Below are 26,837 nucleotides of genomic sequence, written 5' to 3'. Positions count from 1 at the left end.
TCTTCAACGTCTACGAAGGGCAATTCAGAATAAGCAGAGAGGAATGTTGTCATCAGGCATTGTCTTTCTCCATGACAGTACTCGGCCGCACACTGCAGCTGTAACAAAGAAGCTCCTGCAGCATTTTCATTGGAAAGTGTTTGATCACCCACCATACAGCCTGGACTTGGCTCCATCCGATTTTCACCTCTTTGCTTACATGAAACACTGGCTAGGAGGACAACATTTTGGCACGGACATTGAGCTGCAGACCAGCGTAGAAACATGGCTGAAAACACAGGCGGCTCCGTTCTATGACGAGGGTATTGGAAAGTTGGTACGACGCTATGACAAATGTCTAAATCGGAGTGGTGACTATGTAGAGAAATAGCCTAACTATGTAAGTACTTGTTACAAATAAAAAATTGTTTATCTTCACTGTGGTTTTAATCTTGTGACCGATCAGACCTTGCAAAAAAAATAACCCTCGTATTTGTTTCAAACCATTTATTTACATTATATCCTTGAGTAATTTCTATTATATTAATTTTAATCATATTAATGCTCATATATTTTGTGCATAAATGGAAGTGATTTTGCACATGTATATGTTTATATACCCAGCAACATAAAAGAAAACTTCTTCAGGTGGAGTTTGGTGATGTTATTCAAATTTTGGTATGTTGCAGAATAGCAAAGAGTTATATACAAGGACTATATTTTAAATGATTGGCTGTAACTATGTAAATTTTGGATGGCTGTTGAAACGTGCATGCACCAAGGCTCTCGGGATGCCTTGCGTAAATGCAGGTGCCATTTGCAGTCATAGTGTCACTAAATTCGTGAAAATTCAAGATCGTATAATTCATGAAGACTGGTGATTCATGATTTCCACTTTGTCACTGATATTCCCACAAGTTTCAAGGTCACTGCTTATACAAAATCATTTCTGAAATCTTGCAGTTCAAAAAACTGCTTGCAATGAGTTTCCAGGCTGTTTTTGAAGAACACCAAAAAAGGAAAATGGCTAGTGCTTTAACATTTTTGAGCTGATGTAGTGAGGAAGAAGATTTGGACCACATTGTCACAGGGGACAAGACATGGGTTTCTCACATTATTCCAGCATCAAAGCGGCAGTCAATGAAATGGTGAAAAACAATTTCATTAGTCAAACTGAAAGCCAGACAGACAATGTCAACACGCAAGATTATGGCAGCTGTGTTTTGGGGTAGACATGGTGTTTTGTTAGTTGATTTTTATGCCCAAAGGGACAACAATAAATTCAGCTGCAAACTGCAAGACCTTGAAGCTTTGGTGTGCCATACAGAATAAGCACCATGGCCTACTGTGATCTGGAGTTATGTTACTGCATTACTTCATTCTACTGCTCAAACTCTAGAGTTAATCAGATCTTTTGGATGGGAGCAAATAGAACATCCACCATAGCACATCTCAGCGCCTGGACTTTGCGCTGAGCAATTACCACCTGTTCTGCTACCTGAAGGAATGTCATGGTGGTCAGCGGTTTGACACTGATGAAGAAGTGAAAATAATGGTTTTCATTTCTAAGATGTGGGCATAAACAATTTAGTAAAATGCTATGATAAATGCTTAAACAAACAAGGTAACTATATAGAGAAGTAGCATAAAGTATAAAGCTTAAAATAAGAAAAAAAACGTTATTGATAATATCTTTCCTAGTTTTGTTTGTGTTATAAAACAGACCTTACTTAAAAAATATCCCTTGTACTTTTTATAGACAGAAAATTGGTCCTGGGAGACTTGAAAATACCTAGCAACATAGTTGTAATTTTTCACGTAGTGAAACAGCTTTGATTCCTGAAGTAGCTTTGATTCCTGAAGTTTTAATAAATTAAATTATCAGGAAAGCATTTCTAAATACTAAATAAACAAATATATAACTTATTTATGTTGGTTATATATGACTTTGATTGTGGAGGTAATATTACTCAAATTATTATGAACCTTCTTAAAAAATGTCAATGTTAGTAATAAGTGGATTTACATTGGAATCTGTGATAGTATGTATTTTAATCAATGACACGTTTTAATACATTTACTATGAACATAATAAATCAATTGAAAAAAGCTATTTCTTTCTTTATATAAATAAGATGTAAGTTTTAGAAATTGAAAATTATCTCTGCTTAAACAGAAGTATTTAGTTTAAATTTTTAGTAATGAGCATTTTTGCAAAGCATGTAACATAAATTTTTAACAATGATAACTTTATACTCTTAGGAAGAATCTTCTACACCTTGACTAAAAATGCAAGAACAAAAAAAAAATAAAACATAATGTGATCACAATCAAACTTAATCCCTTAATTTTTAAGGCTTTAGGGCCACATTTCAGTGGTGTTACCACTGAAATTGTGTTTGATGAGATGCCTTGAACTGCCTTTCTTCTTTGACTCCCACTCAATGATTAACATTGCACCATAATCCCTAATAATGAATCTGTATAATTCCTTTAATAAGGGCAAGAGTAAATATTACTAATTTAGAAAAAAATTTCTCTTATTACAAATTGTAATAAACCCAAGCATATATAATGATTATTAAGTTAAAACCACATAAAATCTATTATTCAATGGTAGTGTCAGTCCTGGATGTATAACTTAGTCCTACAAAACCCACTTCAGACAGATTTGCTCTCTACATCAACGAGAAAGGGAACAGACAACAACTAACCGGGTGCATCAATGATTACCATTTATGGCAAAGTAAGTTGGTGAAAGAAAAAAATGATATCATTGTGGAAAACACCATTAACTATCCGAATAATCAAGAATGAAAGACCAGGTGAATATAAATCAATTCTACTAGCTTTTACAGTATATACGAATAATACTAATAAAATTGTTAAAAATATGGATTCATACAAAATAAACAAAAAATCAAATGTGTTGCATCTCCTCTTGATACCACCACCTTTATCTATTTATTCATTTTGCAACTTCAGATAGACGTCCAATAAAGTTTCTACTTTTTCTTTATGATGACTTCTATGTATTAAACATGTAAAAAATGCCTAATCTTACTGTGATTTAAATCTGATATCTTATAGATTTCAGATCTAAGGTGAGATACTACCACCTTGCTGTTGAAGTCAGCAGTATCTATCATAACTATTTCTGTTTTAAATTGTAAAACTTTGTAGTAGTCAGTTATTTTTGTCTATTTTTTCCTGTAGGACATAAGGAAAGACCAATAGTGTATTAAGTATTTAATACAATGTATTTTGTGTGATGTAGCAAGAGTCTGTAATCCGACACCGCTAGTCGGAAAAAAAAATGTTCAATTCATAATGTTCCAATGTCTGGAACAGAGAAGGTACTATGTATAACTGGAGCAGAGGTTTGCTTGTAATGGTTTCTACAGCAATGACACTGTTACTAGTTTGAAGGTCACAATTTTCATGACATTGTTCATATTCTACTTTGTATTTACAGAATTTCCAATAGAACTGACAATAGTCTCAATCATTTCCTGTTTCTTCACTGTATGTGTAGTCAGCTGAACTAAATCTGTATCAGTTACTGTTGTGATTTATGTGTTATAATACGTCAGTTTTCTTTGATTTGTTTCTTTTGTGTAGTGTGTGACTGAACAGTGTTAATCAGTCAGTGTCTGTTACTACAGTTTAAATAAAAATGTCTCGGTCGGAAAAAAGAAACATAAAACTTTAACTTTAGTTGAAAAGGTTGAAATAATTTTAAAAAATTGAAAATTGTGAAAAATTTAGTGATTCGGCAGCATTTTATGGAGTTGGACGTCCACAGTGTATACATCAAGAAAAACCAGAACAAAATCTTGAAATTTGTTACCGATTTGGACACAAAGGACAGTGTTAGGAAAGTTTTAAAAACTGGTGAGTGCCCCTTAGTAGAAGAAGATGTTGTTTATGCATGGTTCATCAAAGAACATAGTCAACACACCCCAATTTCTGGTGATTTTCTTTAGGGAAATCATGAAAAAAGAGGATTTACTATACTGGGTTAATAAAGAGACTTGTTTAATAAATTTTAAAACCATTAAGAAATCCCTTTACTGACAACTACAGGTGAGAAACTTCATGTGACATAGAAGCTGTTGAACTGTTAAAAGAAAAGTTTATATAAACTGTACATTACAGTTAAACCTTACTCCCAATCAGATCTATAATGTGAACAAGAGTGGATTATTTTGGATACTTCTTCCGAAGACATTTCCCCATTAGGAAAGTGGTTAAAGATTGAATCACATTAGAGCTAGAGTGATGAAAGAATTATTTAAGGACTGATTCAATCAGCAGTTTGTACCATCAATAAAAAAAAATTTTTTACAAAAAAACTTGCCACAGAAAGCTTTGTTATTAGACAATTACCTGGGTCATCCAGATCAAGAGGAACTGAATCTCACAGATGGCTTCATGAAAGTGATATTCTTACTACCAGAAGTGGTAATCATTGGCTATAAATATGGGATATTTTTAGCCAATGGATCAAAATGTTATTCAAGCTGTTTACAATTAAAAAAAGTAAAAAAAGTTTACAATTGTAGGTAATGATGAGAACAGTCTTGTTTCTCTGAAGATTGCTAATCTTAAAGATGCTGTTTACAATTTTTCTTATGCATGGGAAAACATATCCAATAAAATTTTGTTAACATCAGGGGTAAATTATGGCTTAGTACTCTATCACTGTCATCTCAGTAAAAAATAAAATTGATAAATAGGTTTCTGAAAATAATGATCCATTAACTAATGAGAAACTCTGTGATGTACATGAAACTATCATCAAATTATGGCATAAAAACAAAATTCTGACCAGATGATATTAAGGACTGGATAGTTGGAATAGAAGTTGAATATTTTCAGCCGATGACTGATGAAATAATTCAAGACGTTTTAGAAAAAAAGTGATGAGAACAAGAGGAGGCAACTGTACAAGTTCATACCATAAATTGTAGCAGTGCAGTAAGTGCATTTAACATTCATATGGGCTATGGAAAACGATGTATGACCTGCTGTACTTGTTTTAGAAAGACTAAAAGAAACTGGCTTATAAGATCTCTTTAAAACCAAAAAATAAATAAAGATTGACAATATTTTTGTACAAACAAAATTTTTATCTTTCCTTTGCAATTAATTTTTTTTTACTATTGTGTTTGTGTTATTAGTGAATTTAAACTGTTAGATCAATAAATATGGTGAGTTTTTCTACAATTTTAATTTTTTATTCAAAATCCAGTAATCCAACCCAATCTAATTTTCTATAATCCGACCCAAGCCTATCCCATGTATGTCTGACTACCATGACTACTGTATTAGGTGAATATTATATATCAAGATCAGATTTAATAATTTATAAAATTAGAAAACAGTCAATTAATCTAAGAAATATCTCCTCCCTGAAATAAATTTTATTAAAGGGAATAAACATTTAAGGTTCTTATGACTGAAAACTTTCACAAAATGATTTAATAAATTTTGGGTATTTATTTTATTAGTCCCTACCAGTATTTAGTAATGATGTTTCTGCATCATCATTAATAATAAAAATTTCTCAGCTTATTTCTTCTATTATGAATATTTAAAAAATTGTTATGGTTTCTAATCAACTAATTTTGTGTAGAGACGTTGGTTTCAACTTCACATATGTGCTTTATCTTAATGAATAACTGGTTCAGTATTTTGACTTCTATGCTGGTTTATAGTACTGCAGAATCATACTAAATACACACTATAATCCAAAATGTGTGATCTAAAACAAAAAAAAAGTTGGTAGTAATTTATTTTTTATTTTTATTCATTTGAAATATGATCTGACTAATGCACATTTAATGTGATTAACATTTAGTGCTGAAGTACTTTTCAAAAGTGTTCTGCAAATACTGCACCACTTCCTTTTTCTTGTTGCCAGTGGTGTTAACAACATTGATAATCTTTTTCAGTTGTAATATCATTTTTGGGAGAAGAAAATAAGAAGACAAATCTCCTGAGTTTGGTGGTAATACAATACTGGTGGTAATACAATACCACAGCCTGTTTTTGTTTCAAAGACTGATGAACCATTGCTGGTCAATGAGTTTTGTATTGGTCATGCAGTATTAAAAAATTATGAGTGAGAAACAAGGCAGGACATATCTGTGGAGTGCATAAAATTAGGCAGTCTAAAATATTTTTCTAATAACCGTTATGACTTTCTTGTATAAATTCATTGCATATCCCTGCCAGTATTGATCATATTCTTATATTGCTGTAAAAAAGATGAGATTTTTGGAAATCCAGATTTTTAATATGTAAAAAAACATTTCTTGATCATAAATGAACAGCTACTATAGTTGTCAGTAATGATCAAGGGGCAGTGTTATGACAACTCTTCTGTCCTTTACACTCCCATCATTGGAGTATAGATAAATTATAAGCACAGTTTTTGATCATTCAGATGTACAAATTGCATACTGTTTTCAGGCGTGGTTATGCTGCCATTGGATCCTATTTGATTAATTTAGCAGCAGTGGCATCATTATCAGTTTGAGCTCCTTTAGGCATCCAACTGCTGTGTTTTCATCATCCTTCACAAAATGTATTTTTTTCTTGAAAATTTGCATGCCACTGAAAACTGCAAATAGGTCAAGGCTGTCTTTTTAATCATTTCATCTCTCTGCTGCCGATGAATCAACATCTCACAGCACTTCCACCCAGAAACAAGTATTATGAAGTGCTTTTCATGACAAGACAGACCATAGAATGTATTTTACCTGCATCTAATATAAATTTATTGTTAATGATTAGTTAATGATGCTATACTAATCTTTTTTAAGTTATTCAATTGTATTTTGATGTAAAATACAATTGAATGTACAATACAATTGAAACTAGTACAACAATGATACAAACATTTATTTGTTGACAGTGAGCATGAATAACTAGAAGTTGGAATTTAATGCTTCTTAGTCATATAGTAAAAGGTTTTAATATTTTTTCATTTTGTTGCTCTTTTCCTCAAAACAGAAAATCAAAATTAAGGTCTACATGTTATTAAAACATACCTCTAGATAGTTTTGAAGAAAATTATAGAATAATTTTTTCTATATTTAAGATTTTTTATGTGTTCTTTTATTACTTTTCTTTTATCATGTCGTGGTAGTATTGTTTATATAATGTTTATTGTAAGTATTTAGGAGCATGGAATCAACCTGCTGTAATGTTACAGGTGCAACTTGGTATGGCCTTATTAGAAGTGCTCTGGCATTGGTTGGTTTTGTGCTGTTCTTACCACTGGCGGGTTTGGCAACAGTTCTTGTACCTTTAGTTGCTGCTGGTAAATTCCTGTTTCACTTTGAAGAACAATCACCTCAGTTAATGACAATATCTGCCTTCTGTTCTGTCCTACTATTAATTGCTGTAATTATTGGGCGCTGTAAGAAGTCTACTCCTTCTAAATGGAATATTGTTCTCAACAGCATACAGGTATTGTATTTATGAATTGTGTATTTATTGTATTTATGAATTAATAATTATTTTATTTATGAATTGTATTTATGGTCTTGATTATGTTAGAATTAAAGAATTAATTTTAAAAACTAAATAGGACTAAAGGAATAAACATTATATAATCCATGTATAGAAATTCCTTAGATTTATGTTTTTTACAGTGCATTGTTTTGAATTATGTATATTATTTTTTACTTGTTTTTGACTTACCGTGGGTCTGGTTTCAAATTTTTATTACTGTTGTAGGCTATTGTCAGTTGTAAAAATTTGGAATGTTAGTAAATAAAAGACTAGTCTGACCAGTGAGTTGTGCCAGTAAATAGAGAATTGGTTATTCTTGTATCCTGCTTACCTTGTGTAGTAGAGTAAGCCACTAAATGTTCAATAAATATGTCATACATATTCATTGTTGATTATATATTCATATTGTGTGATTAGGCCGTAATACATCGATTATTTTGTCAGTAAATTGGTAGTTGTTATGGATAGAGAACAAGGGATAGGACTAATATTATTATTAATATATTATAATGGTTTTTTTTTTTAAATTATGATCAAGTACAGTTTTATTTGTCTTGACACTATATTAAAATGTCAGAAAAATATGTAACACAGAAAAGGGAAACTATCACTACTGAATGAATTGGATGACTACTGAATGGGATGATTAAAATATGAAAATAATGTATGAAACATTGATGTAGCACATCATCTGGGATTTGCAGAATGTACAGTTTTTATAATAATTAAAGCTATTTCCTAAAAGGTTCACACATTTTTTATTAACGGTTAAATATAATAAATTGTGGAATATAATCATAGAAGATTATATACTTTGCTTCAAATTCCAATGACAACTTTTGTTATTAGTAAACGTCGAGAGAAGCCTGGTTTTATTGACAAGAAATTAAATCATTAAGTTTATGTAGCTTCAGGACAGGAAACAGAGTTCCTGAATGACCCACAGTTGGCTAGATTCCAAGTGTGTATTGGCTCTTCAGGTTCTAGCATCCATACAGGGAGACTCTAACATTGTCAGACCTGCATCCTCAGATCTCATAGTAGGAAAGAAGGTATCAAGGATAAGGAAAGTAAGTGGGTAGTGAAAAAGAATGATTACTTATCAGGATAAATCAGGGTAGTGTAATATCAACCTACCAGGACCAAACTAAAAGAGTGTTAGGTCTGTATTTATTTTTAAATACTAGATGTCATGCAGAATAAAAAAAACTTTTTACAGAGAAAAAGGGGTGATTTGAATATTTTTTTAAATTCTGAAACTTGCACAACATTTTAATTTATTATGATGCTGACAGTGAAAATGTAGTTAAAGCTGAAAATAACCTTGTAGTCGCTATAAAAGAAGAGTCTGTGCATTGCAACAACTATTGTGTGAATAAATTAGGGAATTTTTGGAAAAAAATGTTAAAATATACATTTTTTTACTCTTTCATTGGGGGAATACCAAAGGTAATTTTTAAATTATTAAAACCATTACTCATTTCTTAGAGAATGTTTATGGATTAAAGGAAATCAAGAAACAATCTCTGCTGTATAATGAACTTCTAATTCATAGCATGATATTATGAGTCTATTAGCTTATGCTGATCTGTCTGATAATTAAAGTTTAGGTTATTAGAATTATATCGTATTATTTTTTTTATGTTTCAAAATATACTTATTATCAGAAGTGATTTATTGCAGTGATTACATGCCTTCTACAGGACCTGACATACGTAAAATTGCGTGTTCATTATAATAATACTTTTATTTGGATGAATGTGTGATTGTTCATGGTTAGTGGTATGTAAAGATGGATTCTATGTTTGATTATAAGAATACATGGGCTCTCCTGCTGTTATATTGATGAATACAATAATTTTCCTTGGAATTTTAGTAATGATAAACTGGTCACATAATATATTAACTTTTTACATATGAATTATCAGTGTCATTCAAAATGTTCATGGCCAGATGCAAAGATGCTGCAAGTGTGACCAAATGATCTTGATATTTGTCAAGGATTTTACCATACATGATGAGTATAGTTTACTTACTTCTTTATGGTGATTGAGTGAAGCAAACAATTTTTGACAATTTTATACCCAAAAACTACTAAGACCAACAAAATCACCCCAAAAATTGACAGTGCCTATTATATGATTTTCAACTGAAGGTATGCAAGCTTGCTGACATTGCAAGACCATATCCACTACATTTTACATGATGTTTTGAGTATGAAAATGCTTTCTGCTTGATGGTAATCATATTTGTTAACAGTCAATCAAAAATGCATTTGATTGAACAAGCTTCTCAGGATTATTTAGGTTTATTTAAACAGAATTCCACTGAGTTTATTCAACATTTTATTACAGCAGATGAAAGATGGATTTGCCATTCCATCACATACTGTAGTCGACAGAATGTGGGAATAGGTAAAAGTTTGCTAAAGAAATTGAAAATAGTTCCATTTGTGGAAAAAATCATGACTGGTTTTTTGGGATTCTCATGATATGGTGTCCGTAAACTATCTGGAAAAAGGCAGAACCATTACTGGGGAGTATTTTGTTTCACTACTAGACCGATTGAAGGGTGTTGTTCAGCTAACTGATATAACTATCCATATATGGCCAAAAAATAGTGTTCTTTCAGCGCAATAATCTGCCTACACACATGTCTTTGTTTGTTTTTGCAAAAAAACATAATCATGTTGTTGACTTCCACATGCATAATATTCACCAGATTTCTCTCCCAGTGATTTCTTCCTCTTCCCCAACTTGAAGAAATGGCTCATTTCTCCATTGGTGAAGATTCACATCAAATGATGAAGTCAAAGCTAGACAACTGCTTATTTCGCAGACTTGGATAAATCACATTACATTGAGTATATTAAATAGTTGGAAAGTCATTGATCTAACTAAATGTATTAAATTACAAGGGGAGTATGTTGAAAAATAAAAAAACAAAATATTTCTGAAAAATCTCAGTACAGTTGGGGATGCTACACTGTCCCAGAACCGAGTGTTTATGTGGGCCAGACAATTTAAGGAGAGAAAGTGTAGGAAATGAAAGCCATGATTAATGCCCAAGGTCAAGTCTCACAGCTGACAACATTCTTGCCATTTATGAGCTTATTGAAGGTGATCGCCGATTCATTGTAGAAGAAATTGCGTCAGAAGTGGGTATCAGTTATGGAAGCGCTCAATCTATTATCACTGATCATTTTGGCTTTAGGAAAATTAGTGCTTGATGGTTTCTGAGGTTGTTGACCGAATATCAAAAACGGGTCAGGTTGGAGATCTGCGAGAGACTTCAGAATTGATTTTGGCCAGAAGGGGACGATGTTTTGAGGTGTATCATCATATTTGATGAGATATGGGTCCATCATTACACTCTGGAGTCAAAAATGGTGAAGGAAGGATTAGGGCTGCCCAGTGAAGGCCAAAACCCATCTGTCAGCCCGTAAAGTTCTTGCAACAATTTTTGTTGACTCAAGGGGAGTTTTACTGATTTTCTCCATAATCAACAATTGGTGAATTACAATTGGCAACTTACTATTGCCAGCTGCTACAGTCAACAAAAGCCACCTGCCGAAACAAAAGACAGAGTATGGCTATCATACATGTTATCCTTCTCCATGACAACACCAAGCCGCATACCACGATTTTGACAAGGGATATAAATTGGAAAAGCACTGGGAAACCCTCCAGTCCAGATTTGTCCCGCTGTGGCTATTTTTTGTTTGCGTCCTTGAAAGAATCACTTGGAGATTAACAATGAAAACGTCGAGGCCGAGGAGCACATGCGCAATTGGTTGATGACTCCTCCTCAGACCTTTTATAAACAATGAATATTCAAGCTTACAAATTGTGCAGAAGCGTGTAGATTTTGCAGGAGACTAAATAGAGAAATGATGAAGGTACGAATTGTAAATATTATTACTCAATAAATTTATAAAAACAAAAAATTACCATATATTTGATTCACCCTCGTAACATTATTCACTCATAGTTTGTGGATGCTTAAAATACATTAATTTTAATGAAAATTTATTAAAAAAATACTATTTTTTTATTTTATTAATTTTAATGAAAATATTAACCAGTTCTTAAACTTCCTCTTTTTATTTTTGTCATAATATTTGTTACTTTTGTAGAGACATACTTAAAATTTTGTTAATTATGTTTGGTTTCAGTGTTTAATCCAAATAACATACATCTGTTAAATAATTTCTTGCTGTTATAAAATATTATTTTACTGATGTGAGTTTAGCAAGAGTCTATTTTTAACTGATACAAAAAATGACAGTTACTTTACAAAAAAAATTATATATATATATATATATTTTAAATTCTATTAATATAAACAATCTAGTTCAGAATATTGAGATAAGACATATATCTCACCTTAATTTTACCATGAAAGTTCTTTTTCAGGATCCCACATCCTCAGTCATCATTAAATTAATTTTATTAAATTGTCGTATAAAATAAAAATATTAAAAAATTAATAATATATTAATGTCACTAAAATAAAACCATGCACATAAAGAAATATTTAAACCAGCTTACAAACCTAATATAATAACCACACAATAAAATGTTTAAAAAACAAAAATAATTATACTAAAATAGACAATCTGTGTGTGATTTATAAAATTAAATGTAATGATTGTAATATAGGAAAAATAAATAGATCCTTTAAAACGAAATTTCGTAAATGTTATAGGAATTACAAAAATAACAGATTAAGTTTATCTAATATGACAGACCGTCTAGTAAACAATAAAAACTTTAGATATTGACATAAATTTAGAAATATTGGAAATTAATAAACATAAAATAAATTAAATATAGTCAAAAAAAAAAGAATAAATATAAACATAATTTCAATTTGAAAAAATCATCAGACAGTATTTGAGGGAGACATTGTTATAAAGGCAGCAATAGATAGCAGCACTCCTATTCCTATAATAAACTAATGCGTCGATTTCATTATATTATTACAGTACTACACTATAACGAACATTACACCATCAGTTTTATTTTAGTGACACAGCATATTGTTAATTTTTTAATATTTTTGTTTTAATGTGCAATTTAATAAAATGAATTCAATGACAACTGAGGATGTAGGGTCCCATGAAAGTACTATCTTGATGAATTAAGGTAAGAAATGTTTTATCCCAGTAGTCTGTACTAGGTGGTTTATATTAATGATGATGGTTTGGACACTCTTTTGTAGAATTTAAAATATAAAATAAATATTTGCCCAATAGATTTTTGGTTTTGTATCTATAAGCTTAATTACATAGAAAAAATGTTTTTTATTTAGTAAATCAGAAATACATTTTTAGGTTTTATTTAAAATTACTTATTTTTTTCTAGGTTTTTTTGGTGATACTGGGAGCTTCTCTGTTATTGTTATTGATGCCACAGTATGCTCCATCTACAAGAGGTGGTCATAAGCCACTGCAAGATATTACTATATCGGGGAGAGGTGATAGTGTTAGTAATAATCATGCATCAACTGTTTTAACATGGTTACAATTTCAGCAGTTATGTACATCTCCAGTTGAATGTTCTAGACTATCTGGTCTGCCTGTCAAATGGGAAGGTCGTGTTTCAGCTACTAGGCTGGTGAAAATTTATAACCCGATTTCACAGTTAATATCTCGTTTACCTTATAGTATGCAATCTGTAATTAAATGCTGGTATGGGGAAAAGTTTTCTGTTCCTAGTGTTAATGGAAATGGTGATATACCATCGCATTTGTTGGATGAATGCCACTTATCAAATTGGGATCATTATGAATATGAAATTGATACAATAATGAGTTCTGGTTTATGGCGGTCAATTGAGAGTTCTGTTACTCTAATTGGTCTAGATAATTCATTTAAAAATATGACTGATTCTCTCGGTGTTGGCGATCATATTTGGTATGCAGGATCATTGGTTGGTAATACTGCTGGAATGTTAAGTCGTGATATGGCTCGTGTTGATACCAATATGCTTGGTTGCTTAATCTGTAAAGATGATGCAGTGAATAATGTTATTGTCAGAAAAAGCAAAATTATGTCTATGGTGTCAATATACTCTGGGGTTAAAGCAATATTAAATTTTTTATTCAATCCACTGGTGATATTTCGATGAAACTTATGATCTCTTTGGTTAACCACATTTGATTATATAAAAAGATTGAAGACTGAAAAAATGCTTTTCTTTAGTGAGAATGCTTTTCTTAAGCATTTTAGTATGAATGAAAAAGTTGAATCTTTTGTTTTCGCTGTAGAATAACATCTCTAACGTCGAAGAAGAAAAAATTAACTTGTTTCTAATGTTATGTTGTCTACTTAGTGTTTTTATTGTATATAAGCTTTTCTTGTTCAGTTAAGATTTAAATGAAATAATTTGATTGTTTTTTAACTGCACCTTTTAATTAGTCATTAATATTAATTTATTAGTATCTTTTGTTGTATTTTAAATTAATTTATCATAATTGTTGCAGATTTATATGTTAGTTGAATTAATTTACAAAGCATAAAGTTTTGTTTTTAAAATTATGTTTTTGTATGAATAAATACATATTTTAAACAGGTAATGATCATTAAATGATTTGTATAATAAGAAGCTGTTAGTTTTTTTATAATGTTTCCTGTTTTCTTTTCTCTTATTTTATATATATATTTAAATAGTTATAAAAGTCATTTTGGATAAATTTGATTTTAAAAATAGTTTCACAAAATAATTGAGGTGGGTTTGTACGTTAAAATCAATAAGAACTTTTTTTCTTATTTCATTTGAGAAGCTAAATAAGTAAGTAGTAAGTAGCTGCAGTAACTTGTTGGATTCCATAGAAAAACACAAGCTAATTTTTTTCTGGTGTGGTCTTGCCAAAATTACATTGTCCTAAAACTACATGAACCAGGATACTGAAATTGTTACCGGGTTATACGTGAAATGTGACCAACTGTTTCTGGAATACGTGCTTCAACCTATGTTTAGCAAAATGGTTATTTAAAGAATTTAGGAAATTACAACCCTGCCATATTTTTCATTGAAAATAACTTTGTTGATTTAATTAAGTAAAAACATAATGTTTTAGAGATAGAAACAATTTTTATATCTTTTGTTGTCATTGCACTGTGACCAGGGATTCCATCAAGAAAACAGTGCATCTTGAAGAATTGGTTGATAACCAAATTTATTGATTCGTTTAATATAGAAGGAAACATAAAGTCAACAGGTTTATGTATGAAACAAAATGCTTTTCAGTTTAATAACAATTTTTATGAACAAATAGGTGGAACAGCTGTGGATTTCCTTTCTTGGATTCTTAGTTATTTTATTTGTGAGTAACCTAGAAATCAAAGCTTAAAAAGAAATTTAATATTTCTTGTGAGTTAAGTGAAGATATATGGATCTTTGTGTTTTGATACTTCTCATCATACTGATAATGTTGTTCAAAGAATTAAACTAATTAACAAGTCATGAGATTTAACTATGAAATTGAAAATAAACAGGTGTTACAATCTTTTTTATTTAAAATTAATTCATAAAGAATAATTAAATCATGTTTGTTGTATACTGAAAAGTATATGCATACTATAGGTATGTCACCAGCTCTTATTATCCTATAGAATGTAGGATGATTTAGATTTAGATGATGTAGATTTTAATGAAATGATTTACAGAGTAAACTGTGTTCAGTAGTTTACTAGAAAGACTGTTGACGGCATAAGAAAAAAAATAGATTTAAAAAATGTGGTAGCACAACAAACTGACTTCATTACAATAGAGAGAAGGATTAAAGAAATTGTGGACAAAAAAATAAAAATAACCTAACCTTAATGTTATATCTAAAAAATTGGCTTCTGTCCTTAGAAATACTAAAGATAAAACTTAACATACCAAAAAAGTAGAAGCATTTGATTGAAAAACAATTGCAATTTAGGATACATAGAGCAAACTTAAAAAATGTTGAAATTAGAATGGAGGAGAATTTGATTTATTATAAATGTAAAAGACCAGAGAACTAGGTACATATGCTGAGCTGTATCTCAGCATTATCTAGAAACTAGTCACAAAATTAGATTATTAGAAATGATGATCAGTAATGAAGTAAAAAATTTCACTGTTGAAATTTATTCAATAATCTTATAGGGGAGTAATATCAAATGGTCTATTTGATTTTTATATTTGTTTAAACCATTTGGTGAAAATGTTCAAACATAAGAATATTAAAAACTGTCATCTCCTCCCTTAGATTTTTGATGGGTGGAAATATCTGATTGGTTTACAAGCCGTCTTTATTTTTGTTTTACCTGTTTAAGTTTTATCTACCCACCTATAAAATAGGCATGAACTAAGTTATGACAGACAATCTGAATTGGAGATTTAAATGTCTTTAACGTAAATTTATACTTTCTACTGGGATTACCTAAAATAACATTTATATGTATTTTCTTATTCTAAAATCCTGCTAAAAATTTTGTTTTATGGTTTCATAAGTAAAGGACTGCTAATTAGTACGTTTTTAATATGTTTCATTTATTTCTTTTATATACTTTTTTTTGTAATGTGTCTACTGATAATGATCGTTTAACAACTGAAATGGCCATCAGACCATTTATATCTTATGATAAAAAATTTTTGTAAGTGATCTTTGGAGTGTAATCTTGTTTTCTAATTTTTCAAACCAAATGTAGTTTTTTTAGAAACCCTTAATTTTTCTAAAGACAGTGGATTGCTAAATTGGAGTTTCAACCTCAGAACTTCACAGATAATGAAATGTGTTTTTGTCTTTTTTTACAACTATTGTTAGCACATCATAATATACCTTTCACCTCTTTTAGGGATGTATCGGAATTCCATGTTTGTTTACATTTTGTAAAGTTTATTTGTTAGTTTGTTTTACATCTTGTAGTTTGTAAACAGCAATTTTCCCTGTTTGTGTTACAATATTATTGTGCAGAAATAAACTTTATGCATCAATTTCTGTTTACACTTGCATCACCTTTGGTCCCAAAATTTGACTCATTCAAAACTGATCAGGAACTTTTATCATAATTGGAGTTTTTTTAGAATATATATGGCTATTTTTGTGCTTTACAGTTTTATATTCAAGAACTAATATTGACAGCTCAATTTAATCAGCAATAAAAAACAAATTGTCTTTTCTGTCAGGTATTTGACAGCTTTTGGGCATATTATGATACTTTCTTCTAGCTCATCTTGTACGGGAATGTAATTCTCATTAATGTTCTTCTCATCACTTTATTTCATCTTCAACCTTAACCTCACAGCCTTACATAAAATTCTATTGTTTTTTGCTTCTGTAATAAATGAGGACATATGATAAAACTATTTATTTTTCTGCTCTTGGGGATAATATGTTGTAAATATCAGAACAATAAGGATAACAAAAAATTTAACTGTTTGTGGAGAATTAATTTTATTTAATACTCTGATTAAATACTCTAAATACAAAGGGTACTAGGAAAGCTTTGTAATATGATAGGAACAGATCATCACAGGCAGTTAAAAGTTAGTGCATATTTAGTAAAGTTCCAACCTGCACTGTAGCCACTGTCATTTACTTTTTAGCTTTTTAGGGAGGTTATTGTCATTATGTTGTCATGGTCGTATACTGGATACTGAGCAATTTTACACGTGAGGTAAGTGTTGATTAATGTTTGGAGGAAATGACTCCTGTGCTTGGGGAGAATTGTCCTCATTGTACAACAATATTTAGGTGGTATCAAGAGAAAATTTTGGCCTTAAGGATGGTCCAAGGCAAACTCCATGAAATATGCAACAATGCATTAAATGTAATGATCAATTCAAGTATATTTTGAAATATAGTAATAAAAATTTGTCTTCATTTAAATTAATCACAATCTGTTTAATGCTGAATATTATTGAATAAGGAAAGGGTTTCATGAATTAATGAAAAATCTTTTTAATTTGAAAATGTATGTAGCATCCTTGTTTAACTTTTAAGTTTGGATGGGATGCTACAAAAAATTCCATTTAAAAAATAAGTATAATAAAATCGTAGAATTTATTCTTTTGTAATAATAATAATATAAATAACAGAAAGGGTAAATTGAAATACAAGTTATCTTGAATCTTAATTTACTCTTAGAAAAATATTAATTCAATTAGAAAATTTTATCATTACTAAGTATAATTTATAATTAAATAAGTGTAAATATTATTTATGAAGAAAAACTATACAAGTTAGCTGTAGTTATTACTAAGTATGACTGGATGTCATTCAGGTATGAAAAGGTTCAATTTTGGAGCAATGTGCACTACAGTCAAACTAAATTTTCATTGATATGTAATAATAAACATGATTTTTCTAGTTACTGAATTACTAGAAAGGTATATTTACAAAATACACACAATTGCTCTGCCTCAAGGTGTACAAACTCATTACACCAGTGTGATGTGGTGTCAGTCAGTATGTTAAAATTATCAACAGTGATGTTTTTAGGCAGATTGCTGTTTGATAGTATATAGGCTATGTATGTAGGCTATATATAGGCTATGCCCACATAAGAATTTTTCATGCTATTAATGCAACTTGAAAACCACCACAGACATATGTGTGTATTTTATTAATGTGAGTTTAGTCGTTTGTTTGTGCTCTCCAGTGCAACATGAATATATTTTCTCTCTCTCTCTCTCTATATATATATATATATTTTTTTTTTATGTAAAGTGCCTTATTAATTGTTCATCAAAAATCAGTAAAGGGAAAATCTACACCTCTACAGAGTAAGCTGAAAGGATACCCAGATACGTTTCTTGAGTATTATAAAATGTCCATAACTTCATTTGAAACACTATTATCTAAGGCGAAGATGAAATTAGAAAAAGTGATACTGTAATGTGGGATTATATAAGTGCAGAAGAAAAGCTAGCAGTAACTTAAGGTGAGTGCTAGCTAATTTTTTATTACTTCCTTGTATAAAGTAAAGGAAGTATTGTGATTGTAAAAAAACTTCGGTTTTCAGTTTTCAATGGATATATCCATTTTGACTAGTTTCAGCATGATGTCTGTATACGTATGATTAGCCGAAGGATGTTAAAATTTTGGATTTCAGACTGTTGTACATCTAGTTGAGCACCTAACTTTCTGATTATAATCTACTGAACCAAAAGTGCCCAAAATTAACAAAAAAATAATGCTTTTTGGACTTTATATCATAAGTGGTACTCTTCATTGGTTCCAGAGTTATAGCCAAATAAAATTTTAATTAATGAAATATTTGGATCTTACAAAGGAAAGGCACATCGATTCAAATCATACTTCATCTCCTGTTTTTTAATTTAAATATATTGATTTATTAATAATTATTAATCACCGATTGTAAAACATTTTTTATAATAAATTATAATTCAATAATAATAACAATAACTCACTCTATAAATCATGAGACCTTGCCGATGGTGAGGGGGCTTGAGTGGTCAGTGATACAGAGTAGCTGGACCGAAGGTGTAACCAATCAGAGAGCTATCTGTTGAGAGCCAGACTAAGGAATGATTCTTGAAAGGGGGAGCAGCTCTTTCAGTAGCTTCTTAAATGGCCACATCAACATCACTCAATCTTTTGAGTACTACGCAGCTGAAAGCAATGGAAAACTACAGCTGTTTTTTTTTCTAAGAAAATGTGGCTATCTGCATTTTCAAATAGCAATAATGGAGGCTCTTCCTTGGTAAAATATTCCGGAGGTAAAATGGTCCCCCGTTCGGATCAACGGGTAGGGACTACTAAGGAAGGGGTCACCAGAAAATTAAAAAATAACATTCTACGAGTCAGAGTGTGGAATGTTAGAAGTCTAATAAAGGTTGGTAGGTTAGAAAATTTAAAGAGGGAAATGGGTAGGATAAATGTAGATGTAGTAGGAATTAGCGAGGTTTGTGGGAAGAGGAAAACTACTTTCGGTCAGGTGATTTTAGAATAATTAACTCAGCTTCAAATAATGGGCAGGCAGGAGTAGGTTTCGTAATGAACAAGAAGATAGGGAAGAGAGTAGAGTATTTCAAAACGCATAGCGAAAGAATCATTGTAATAAGGATAAAATCACAACCTAAGTCGACAATGATTGTTAATGTCTATATGCCTACAAGTGCCCATGATGATGATGATGATGTAGTGTTGACAAAGCAATTAAACACATAAAAGGGGATGAACATTTTTATAATAGTTGGAGATTGGAATGCAAGGATTGGAAAAATAATAATTGTGAGTAGAGTGGAAGAAGTATTACGAGAAGACCAATTTTGTATCAGGAAATGTATAGGGGACAAGGGAAGCAATTTTAGTGCTCAGATTAATAGTAGAAGGAAGATTAAAGAAAAATAAAGCAACATACTTGGCATTTATAGATGTAGAAAAGGCATTCAATTTTACGTAGACTGGAATAAAATGTTCACCGTTTTAAAAAAATTGGGTTCAAATACAGAGGTAGCAGAACAATTTCTAACATTTATAGGAACCAAACAGCAACAGTAATAATTGAAGAACATAAGAAAGAAGCCATAATAAAAAAGGGAATAACAGTACAGGTGAAGAGATAAAGATGCTATGATTTGCTGAAGATATAGTAACACTAGCTGAGAGTAAAAAAGATTTAGAAGAAACAATGAACGGCATAGATGAAGTTCTACACAAGAACTACTGCATGAAAATAAACAAGAACAAAATGAAAGTAATGAAATGTAGTAGAAATAACGAAGATGGAAAAATAGCTGAATCTAAAAATAGGAAGAGAAAAGATTATGGAGGTAGAAGAATTTTTTTATTTGTGAAGTACAATTACTAAAGATGGACGAAGCAAGGGCAATATAAAATGCCGAACAGCACAGGCAAAATGAGCCTTCAGTCAGAAATATAATTTGTTTACATCAAAAATTAATTTAAATGTTAGGAAAACATTTTTGAAACATTTGGAGTGTAGCTTTATATGGAAGTGAAACTTGGATGATCGGAGTACCTGAGAAGAAAAGATTAGAAGCTTTTGAAATGTGGTGCTATAGGAGAATGTTCAAAGTCAGATGGGTGGATAAAGTGAAAAATGAAAGGTGTTGCGGCAAATTGATGAAGAAAGAAGCATTTGGAAAAATATAGTTAAAAGAAAAGACATACTTATAGACCACATATTAAGGCATCCTGGAATAGTTGCTTTAATATTGGAGGGACAGGAAGAAGGAAAAAATTATGCAGGCAGGCAACATTTGGAATATGTAAAACAAATTGTTAGGAATGTAGGTGGGGGGGTATCCTGAAATGAAATGACTAGCACTAGATAGGGAATCTTGGAGAGCCGCATCAAACCAGTCAAATGACTGGACAAAAAAAACAATAAAAAAAATAAACATATCAGAATTTATTAATAAAATAAAATTTTATGTACTTTTCACTTTAAAATTATGTAATTTAATAGGTGAACAGGGAAATAATATGGTGTCCACATCAGATTTTTTAAAATTATAATTATCAGTTAATTTTAAAGATTAAAAAAAGTTTAACACTATATCTTCATCTTCTTTATACAATTGCCTATCCTCCTGTTAATGGTGCCCTCATGGCCAATGATGATGACAGGGCACTGTTAACAGGATATGGATTTGGTATGGAAGTATTCTTGTATAATTAGGATTCGGATTGCTGTACATCTGGATAAGTTACATGAATTGAATTTGAAACTGCAGCTTGTCACTTGGTTTCATCTTTTTCATACGTGGCAACTGTGACATTTCATTTGAATCCTGCATTACTTTTGTGGGCTGTTGTTCTGAATTTTGACTTTAGGACATTGAGAATTTCTCTTTGAAAAGGATCTGACTTTTGCTTGTTTGGTACGCATGAACATGGCCCAGCAACGATATTTGGTTCTTTGATTCTTATTGCTGGTGCTTCAGTATTCATCAAATGTATTCATGTTTCCCAGATAAAAAAATACATTCAAATAATCTTCAAAGGATTAAAATACACCCAAAAACTTAAGAAACAAGTTTTTTTAGAATACTAATTGAACATTGTATTTGTTCTGTACAAAATGAAAGAGACAAAACTCTTACAATCAGTTTTGGAACTTTAGAAATTATTCAGGATGTTGCAACAGGGATATTTTATTGTTGTAAGAGTTAAAGCAGAGGTTGTATGTGTTACTGTACTTACATTCTGCTCATAAATTGCTTGAAGAAAAGTTATTTGTTTATGGTGTACATAAGGTTTCTTTGTATTTTTATACTTTTCAAGAAGCTGTTCTTCGTTCTCTTTCGTACTTCTTTCCCTGCAACACTTCAGCCATTAATTATTACATGAAGCAGCATCATGAGTCAAATCAAAACCATGCTAATTTATTTCTTCGATAGTATTGGCACTGTCCATAAGGAGTTTTGCCTACAGGACAGACTGTAAATCAATATGTTTACCAAGAAATTCCTGAAAGACTGTGGAAAAGAGCTGCCCACATGAGACCAGCCATCAAAGACAACTGGATGCTGCATCATGACAATGCACCTTGTCATACTGCACTCTCAATTAATGAGTTTTTGGCAAAGAAAAACATTCCTGTATTTGTATTTGCTCAACCACCTTATTCACCTGACTTGAGTCCCTGCGACTTTTTCCTGTTCACGACTAAAAGAACCATCTCAAAGGACACCACCATTTTGGAACAATAGAAAACAAAAAAAAAGTAAGCAACCATCTGAAGGATATTCCGGTTTCTGAGCTCCAACACTGCTATGAAGAGTGGAAAAACCATTTGAAGCATTGCATGGCTTTCCAGGGGAACTATTTCGAAGGTGATAGTCCATGTATAATTAATTTGGATTGTAAATAAAGTTTTTCTGAATCAGTCTCACTACTTTATTTATAGACCTCATATGTAATGTTCTTACAACAGATTGTTATGTATGTCTTAAATACAGAGTATCATTACCTGATATCTGTGAATAATAAATAAACTTATTTACTCATCATGTACTTTTATTATTACAATGGCTTGACTTGAATATTTTTATTCTGTTATTGATGACTGAAACTTAGTTTCTGAGTTTAATCACACATAAATCTTACATTACCAGTTAGTAATCTCTTGAAAGAGCCAGAACTGGTATTACCACAAACTAGTGTATTGTGAAGTTCTTTTTGTTTAGTTAAAAGAAGCTTGGTCCAAATTTTGCAGCCACTTGCACAAATTGTCAGTTAAAATAGCATGATGAATTTTAACTACTAATATAAAAATTTCATATCTAAATTTGGACATCAACCAACTAACTATCTTTAATGATTTAAATTCAATTTTTGTACATAATGTTAAGGAATTAATTATATATTACAATGTGAAACAATTTCTACTAAAATATAGTAAATTTTGAAATAGTTCATTCTTTTATTTGTGTAATCCCATAGCATTTGGAACAAAATGGTTTCTGAATCTCCATATTATTCCAGCTTTAGTCTAACTGAGCTGAGCCTCTTCCTGACAATGCTTGAAAAAATGTTCACTATACTTAGTAAGGTTGCACGGTGCAAAAAGCTCTTTACTACAGCGCGTCCAAGAAGAAACATTGGGTTGGATATTTTTTATTATTGAGATTTAGTATTATTTTATTTTTTTCTACATTAAAAAAGACTATAGAACTAGGAGCATGGATGTGTTTTGCTGTTAAAAAAGCAAAACACCATAGCCATAGTTTCTACTTGATGAGCAAGTAGAAACTATGGCTAATAACAAATGTAAATGTTATAGTTTAATATTGTCTCAGGAGTGGTTGGCCAGAAACTAATCTGACAAAAAAACTGTAAAATATTAACTAAACTATAAATAAAAAAGAATTACGGACCAAAATGCTAAGAACGGAAAATTTTTATGTTGAAAATTTATTAATTTATAATAAAACAATGTTAACACTTACATGAAGATTCATTAAAAAATTATTATAAATACAATTAGTGCAGTAGCATTTTAATAAATTATAAATATTACATAAATCTAAAATTCAATGTCCACTAAATTTTACAATCACAAATCAGAAAATGTAAATAGCTCATACATATCAATGGCACTAATTTAAATGACTAATAAATTTAAATGCACATATTACATTTATCAAAATGTTTACAGATTATAGTAATCTTTTATGAATATACAATTAGGCACTTATAATATTAACATTAGTTAACTACCAGTAAAAAAATTGTATTATTAAATTAGTAAGTGTAAAAATGTATTCATTCAATATAATATAAATGTAAAATAACAAACATTAAAAACGATATATTAATCTTAATTTATAGAAATATATGTAAAAAAAGTTTTTCTTTTAAAGGCTAAAATTTAGTGAAATGCTGGCACTAATCTCTTAAAAACCTGTGAAACTAAGAAAATACAACCTTTGATTAAACAATTTGTAAAAAAATAAATAAAATTGAAATAAAAATAAAAAGAGCTTATTTTATATAAAAAAAAGTTAGCAATGATTTATCAATCATAAGGTTTTCCTTCCTGATAAGAAGAATCTTCATTATAATTAAAAAATTAGAATATTCTTGTATCACTAAACTTATTTCCTGCAATACCTGATCAAGGAAACCACTTTTTCAGCAATTTTTTTTTGGATAAATTGGTGGCACTGAAATCTATTACAGAATATAAAAAAGCTACTTGGCAATGAACTAATATACTGCTTGATTTTCTACTAATAAAGAACTAACTTATATCTGCTAAATAAAATTAAGAATTAACAAATTGAGAAACATGTAAACTGGGGCTACTTTGCTTCTTTTGAAAAAAGATTTAAACTGATCTACTGCAATACAATAGTTTGCTATGGATTCTGATATTTTTCTTTTATGTTGATGGTAGTACCAATGACTAAGAAAAACAGCTATTATAACAAAACCTGCCATTTCCATTGCATTTGAAATGGTTTTTATTGAGAGGTTATGTTTACACTAAAAATTTATTCTGCAAAAGTTTTATTTTTCTTTAAAATTATCTTTGACATGTAAATCCAAATCAATACTGTCTAAAATTAAATTTTCTTTCACATTATTCATGCACATTTCTTTAATGTAAGTGCTGAAAATTTTTATTAAATGTTTACTATTAAAACATTTAATAAAAATTTAAAATTTCATTTGTTTTTGTAACATTCTGGGGTTACTTTGCACCAGTATCATTGGAGAAAAGTTGTATTTTCCTCTTGACAAACATTTTATTCAACATTTTACCAAGAAAATGTGCATTATTTTTTCAGACAAAATTCCACAGGTGCATAAACAAACTGTAGGCACAAGGAGGTTATGCTGACTACTTGAAGGAGAAATTGATTGAGTGTTTTGAATTAATTAGATCTGTAAAGATAAGTCAACGAAAGCTGCAAAAGAATTTGCCATTCCTAAGCATGGACATCCAATGAAGAGGAAGAAATTTGTATTTCTTTAAGTGATTTTGGTTTCCCAGTAGGAAAATCTGATTTGCAAATGATAATAAAAACTTATCTACTTCACATAGGGCAAACTGTCAGTTGCTTTAAATATAATACACCCAGAGACAACTGGATTCAAATTTTCTTGAAGAAACATGCAACGTTCACAGTTTGTTTTGCAACAAATTTAAAGAGAAGTACTGCTGTGGTAGATAGATAGTCTTACTGAGTATATTTCAAACCTTTCTGTCGAATTGAATGGAATTCCACCCACTCACATCTGGAACTCTGATGAAATGAACTTGTCAGATGATTCTGGCAATAAAGAATGCATTACAGAAAATGTACAAAGTACCCTGAAATGATAAGAAATGCATCTAAAACTTCAATTTCCCTAATTTTTTGTGGCAGGCATCAGGTGATCTACTAGAACCATATGTTGTTTATAAATCAATCCACATGTGGTCTACATCAACTGAAAATGGTCCAAAAAATGCTAGGTTTAACAACTCTTCTAGTGGATGGTTTGATGGAGCTTTTCACTGTGATTGGTTTGAGAGTATGCTAATAACTAAACTCCAAGGAAAAAGTAGTAATATGTGATAATCTGTCAGACATTTCACAATTTGGGTATTACAATTATGCAAACTATACAATATTTAATTTGTTTGCCACCCTTTCCAATAGTACCAGATTAATACAACCACTGGATGAGGCATTCTTCCACCAGCTTAAAATGGCTTGGAGAAAAATCCTTTCCGACTATAAGGAAACAGATTATGGAATAAAACGTGATACAATACAAAAACAATATTTTCCTCAGTTGTTAAAAAAGGTTAATAGACACTTGAACTTTTGGAACCGAAAGCTGCTGAAAACTTAAAAGCAGACTCTAAAAAATGTGGTACAATACCACTTAATGTTGAGGAATTACTTGTCAGACTCCCTCAGAAACATAATGATTAAGAAATTCATGTTGCATTTTTGGATATTTTAGAACAAAAATGCAATGATGGACTTCAACCTAGCAAATTATTAGGGATTAGAAAAAACTAAACATTGTTGCTGGAAAAAGTGATTCAGAAGAGGAGATAGTAACTTTAAAAGCAGTAAAAGACTGTAAAATTTGAAAATTAAAAGCAAAAGAAATATAATAACAGCTATCGTATCACTCATGATGACAATAGTGATGATGATTTTGCAGATGTGCATTTTTGCAGAGAAGTTAAGGATGAAACGAAAGCTAAAGAAATTGAAGCAAATGTAATATTGATGAATTGTGGAGGTCTTCAAGTTGAATGATAAGATTTGGAGAGTAGGAGAACATGTTATATTTATGTAAGAGGGGAACCTGTACCCTGGAAAAATAATTGAGTGAAGATGAAGTAAACATCAGCTCTATGATAACCTCTTTAAAATCTTGGAAGTGGCTAGTGTCTGCAAATGTCTTATGTTATTCTTGGGATGACATATTAGGTACTCACTCCCCCTAAACTGATATCTAGGAGAGGATTTTATCAGGTACCGGAACTGAACAGAAAGTGGTAGAATTGAAAACAGAAAATATTTATTTTTTTTTTTTTTATAACTGGTTTTTATATTGGAGTGTTGACGTACAACTATACATTTTTTATATTTTTTAAAATATGCACTCAATACATGTAATATTTTTAATGAATTGGTAATAAAAAAAGTTTAAACATACTCTTGAATTGTGTACAATTGTAATGTTGTACCTTATGCAGTACAACTTTGCTTCAGATGGTAAAATCATTTAAATAACAATGTTTTCATTCTGTGGGGCAAAGTAGTCCTTTGTATGGGGTTGCTTTGCTCCAATAATTGATTTATTATTGTTAATCAATAAAGTTTATATATCAATTATTTGTGCTTTCTGGT

At 30.5% G+C, this 26,837-nt stretch overlaps 1 protein-coding gene across 2 annotated transcripts in view; it reads left to right on the top strand.

Moving 5' to 3' along the window:
• wfs1 (wolframin ER transmembrane glycoprotein wfs1) overlaps positions 1 to 14,102 on the top strand; it is a 59,392-nt gene extending 45,290 nt beyond the window's left edge. For both annotated transcript variants that reach the window (XM_075367571.1, XM_075367561.1), the window contains exons 11-12: positions 7,202 to 7,458; positions 12,870 to 14,102. In XM_075367571.1, coding sequence (XP_075223686.1) covers positions 7,202 to 7,458; positions 12,870 to 13,634 — 1,022 coding nt within the window. In that variant the 3' untranslated portion in view covers positions 13,635 to 14,102. The remainder of the gene's footprint in view (positions 1 to 7,201; positions 7,459 to 12,869) is intronic.
• The last annotated feature ends 12,735 nt before the right edge of the window (positions 14,103 to 26,837 follow it).

This window comes from Lycorma delicatula, chromosome 1 (assembly GCF_047948215.1).
Source record: "Lycorma delicatula isolate Av1 chromosome 1, ASM4794821v1, whole genome shotgun sequence".
Taxonomy (NCBI): Eukaryota; Metazoa; Arthropoda; class Insecta; order Hemiptera; family Fulgoridae; genus Lycorma; species Lycorma delicatula.
This window is presented reverse-complemented; position numbering and strand designations above follow the sequence as displayed.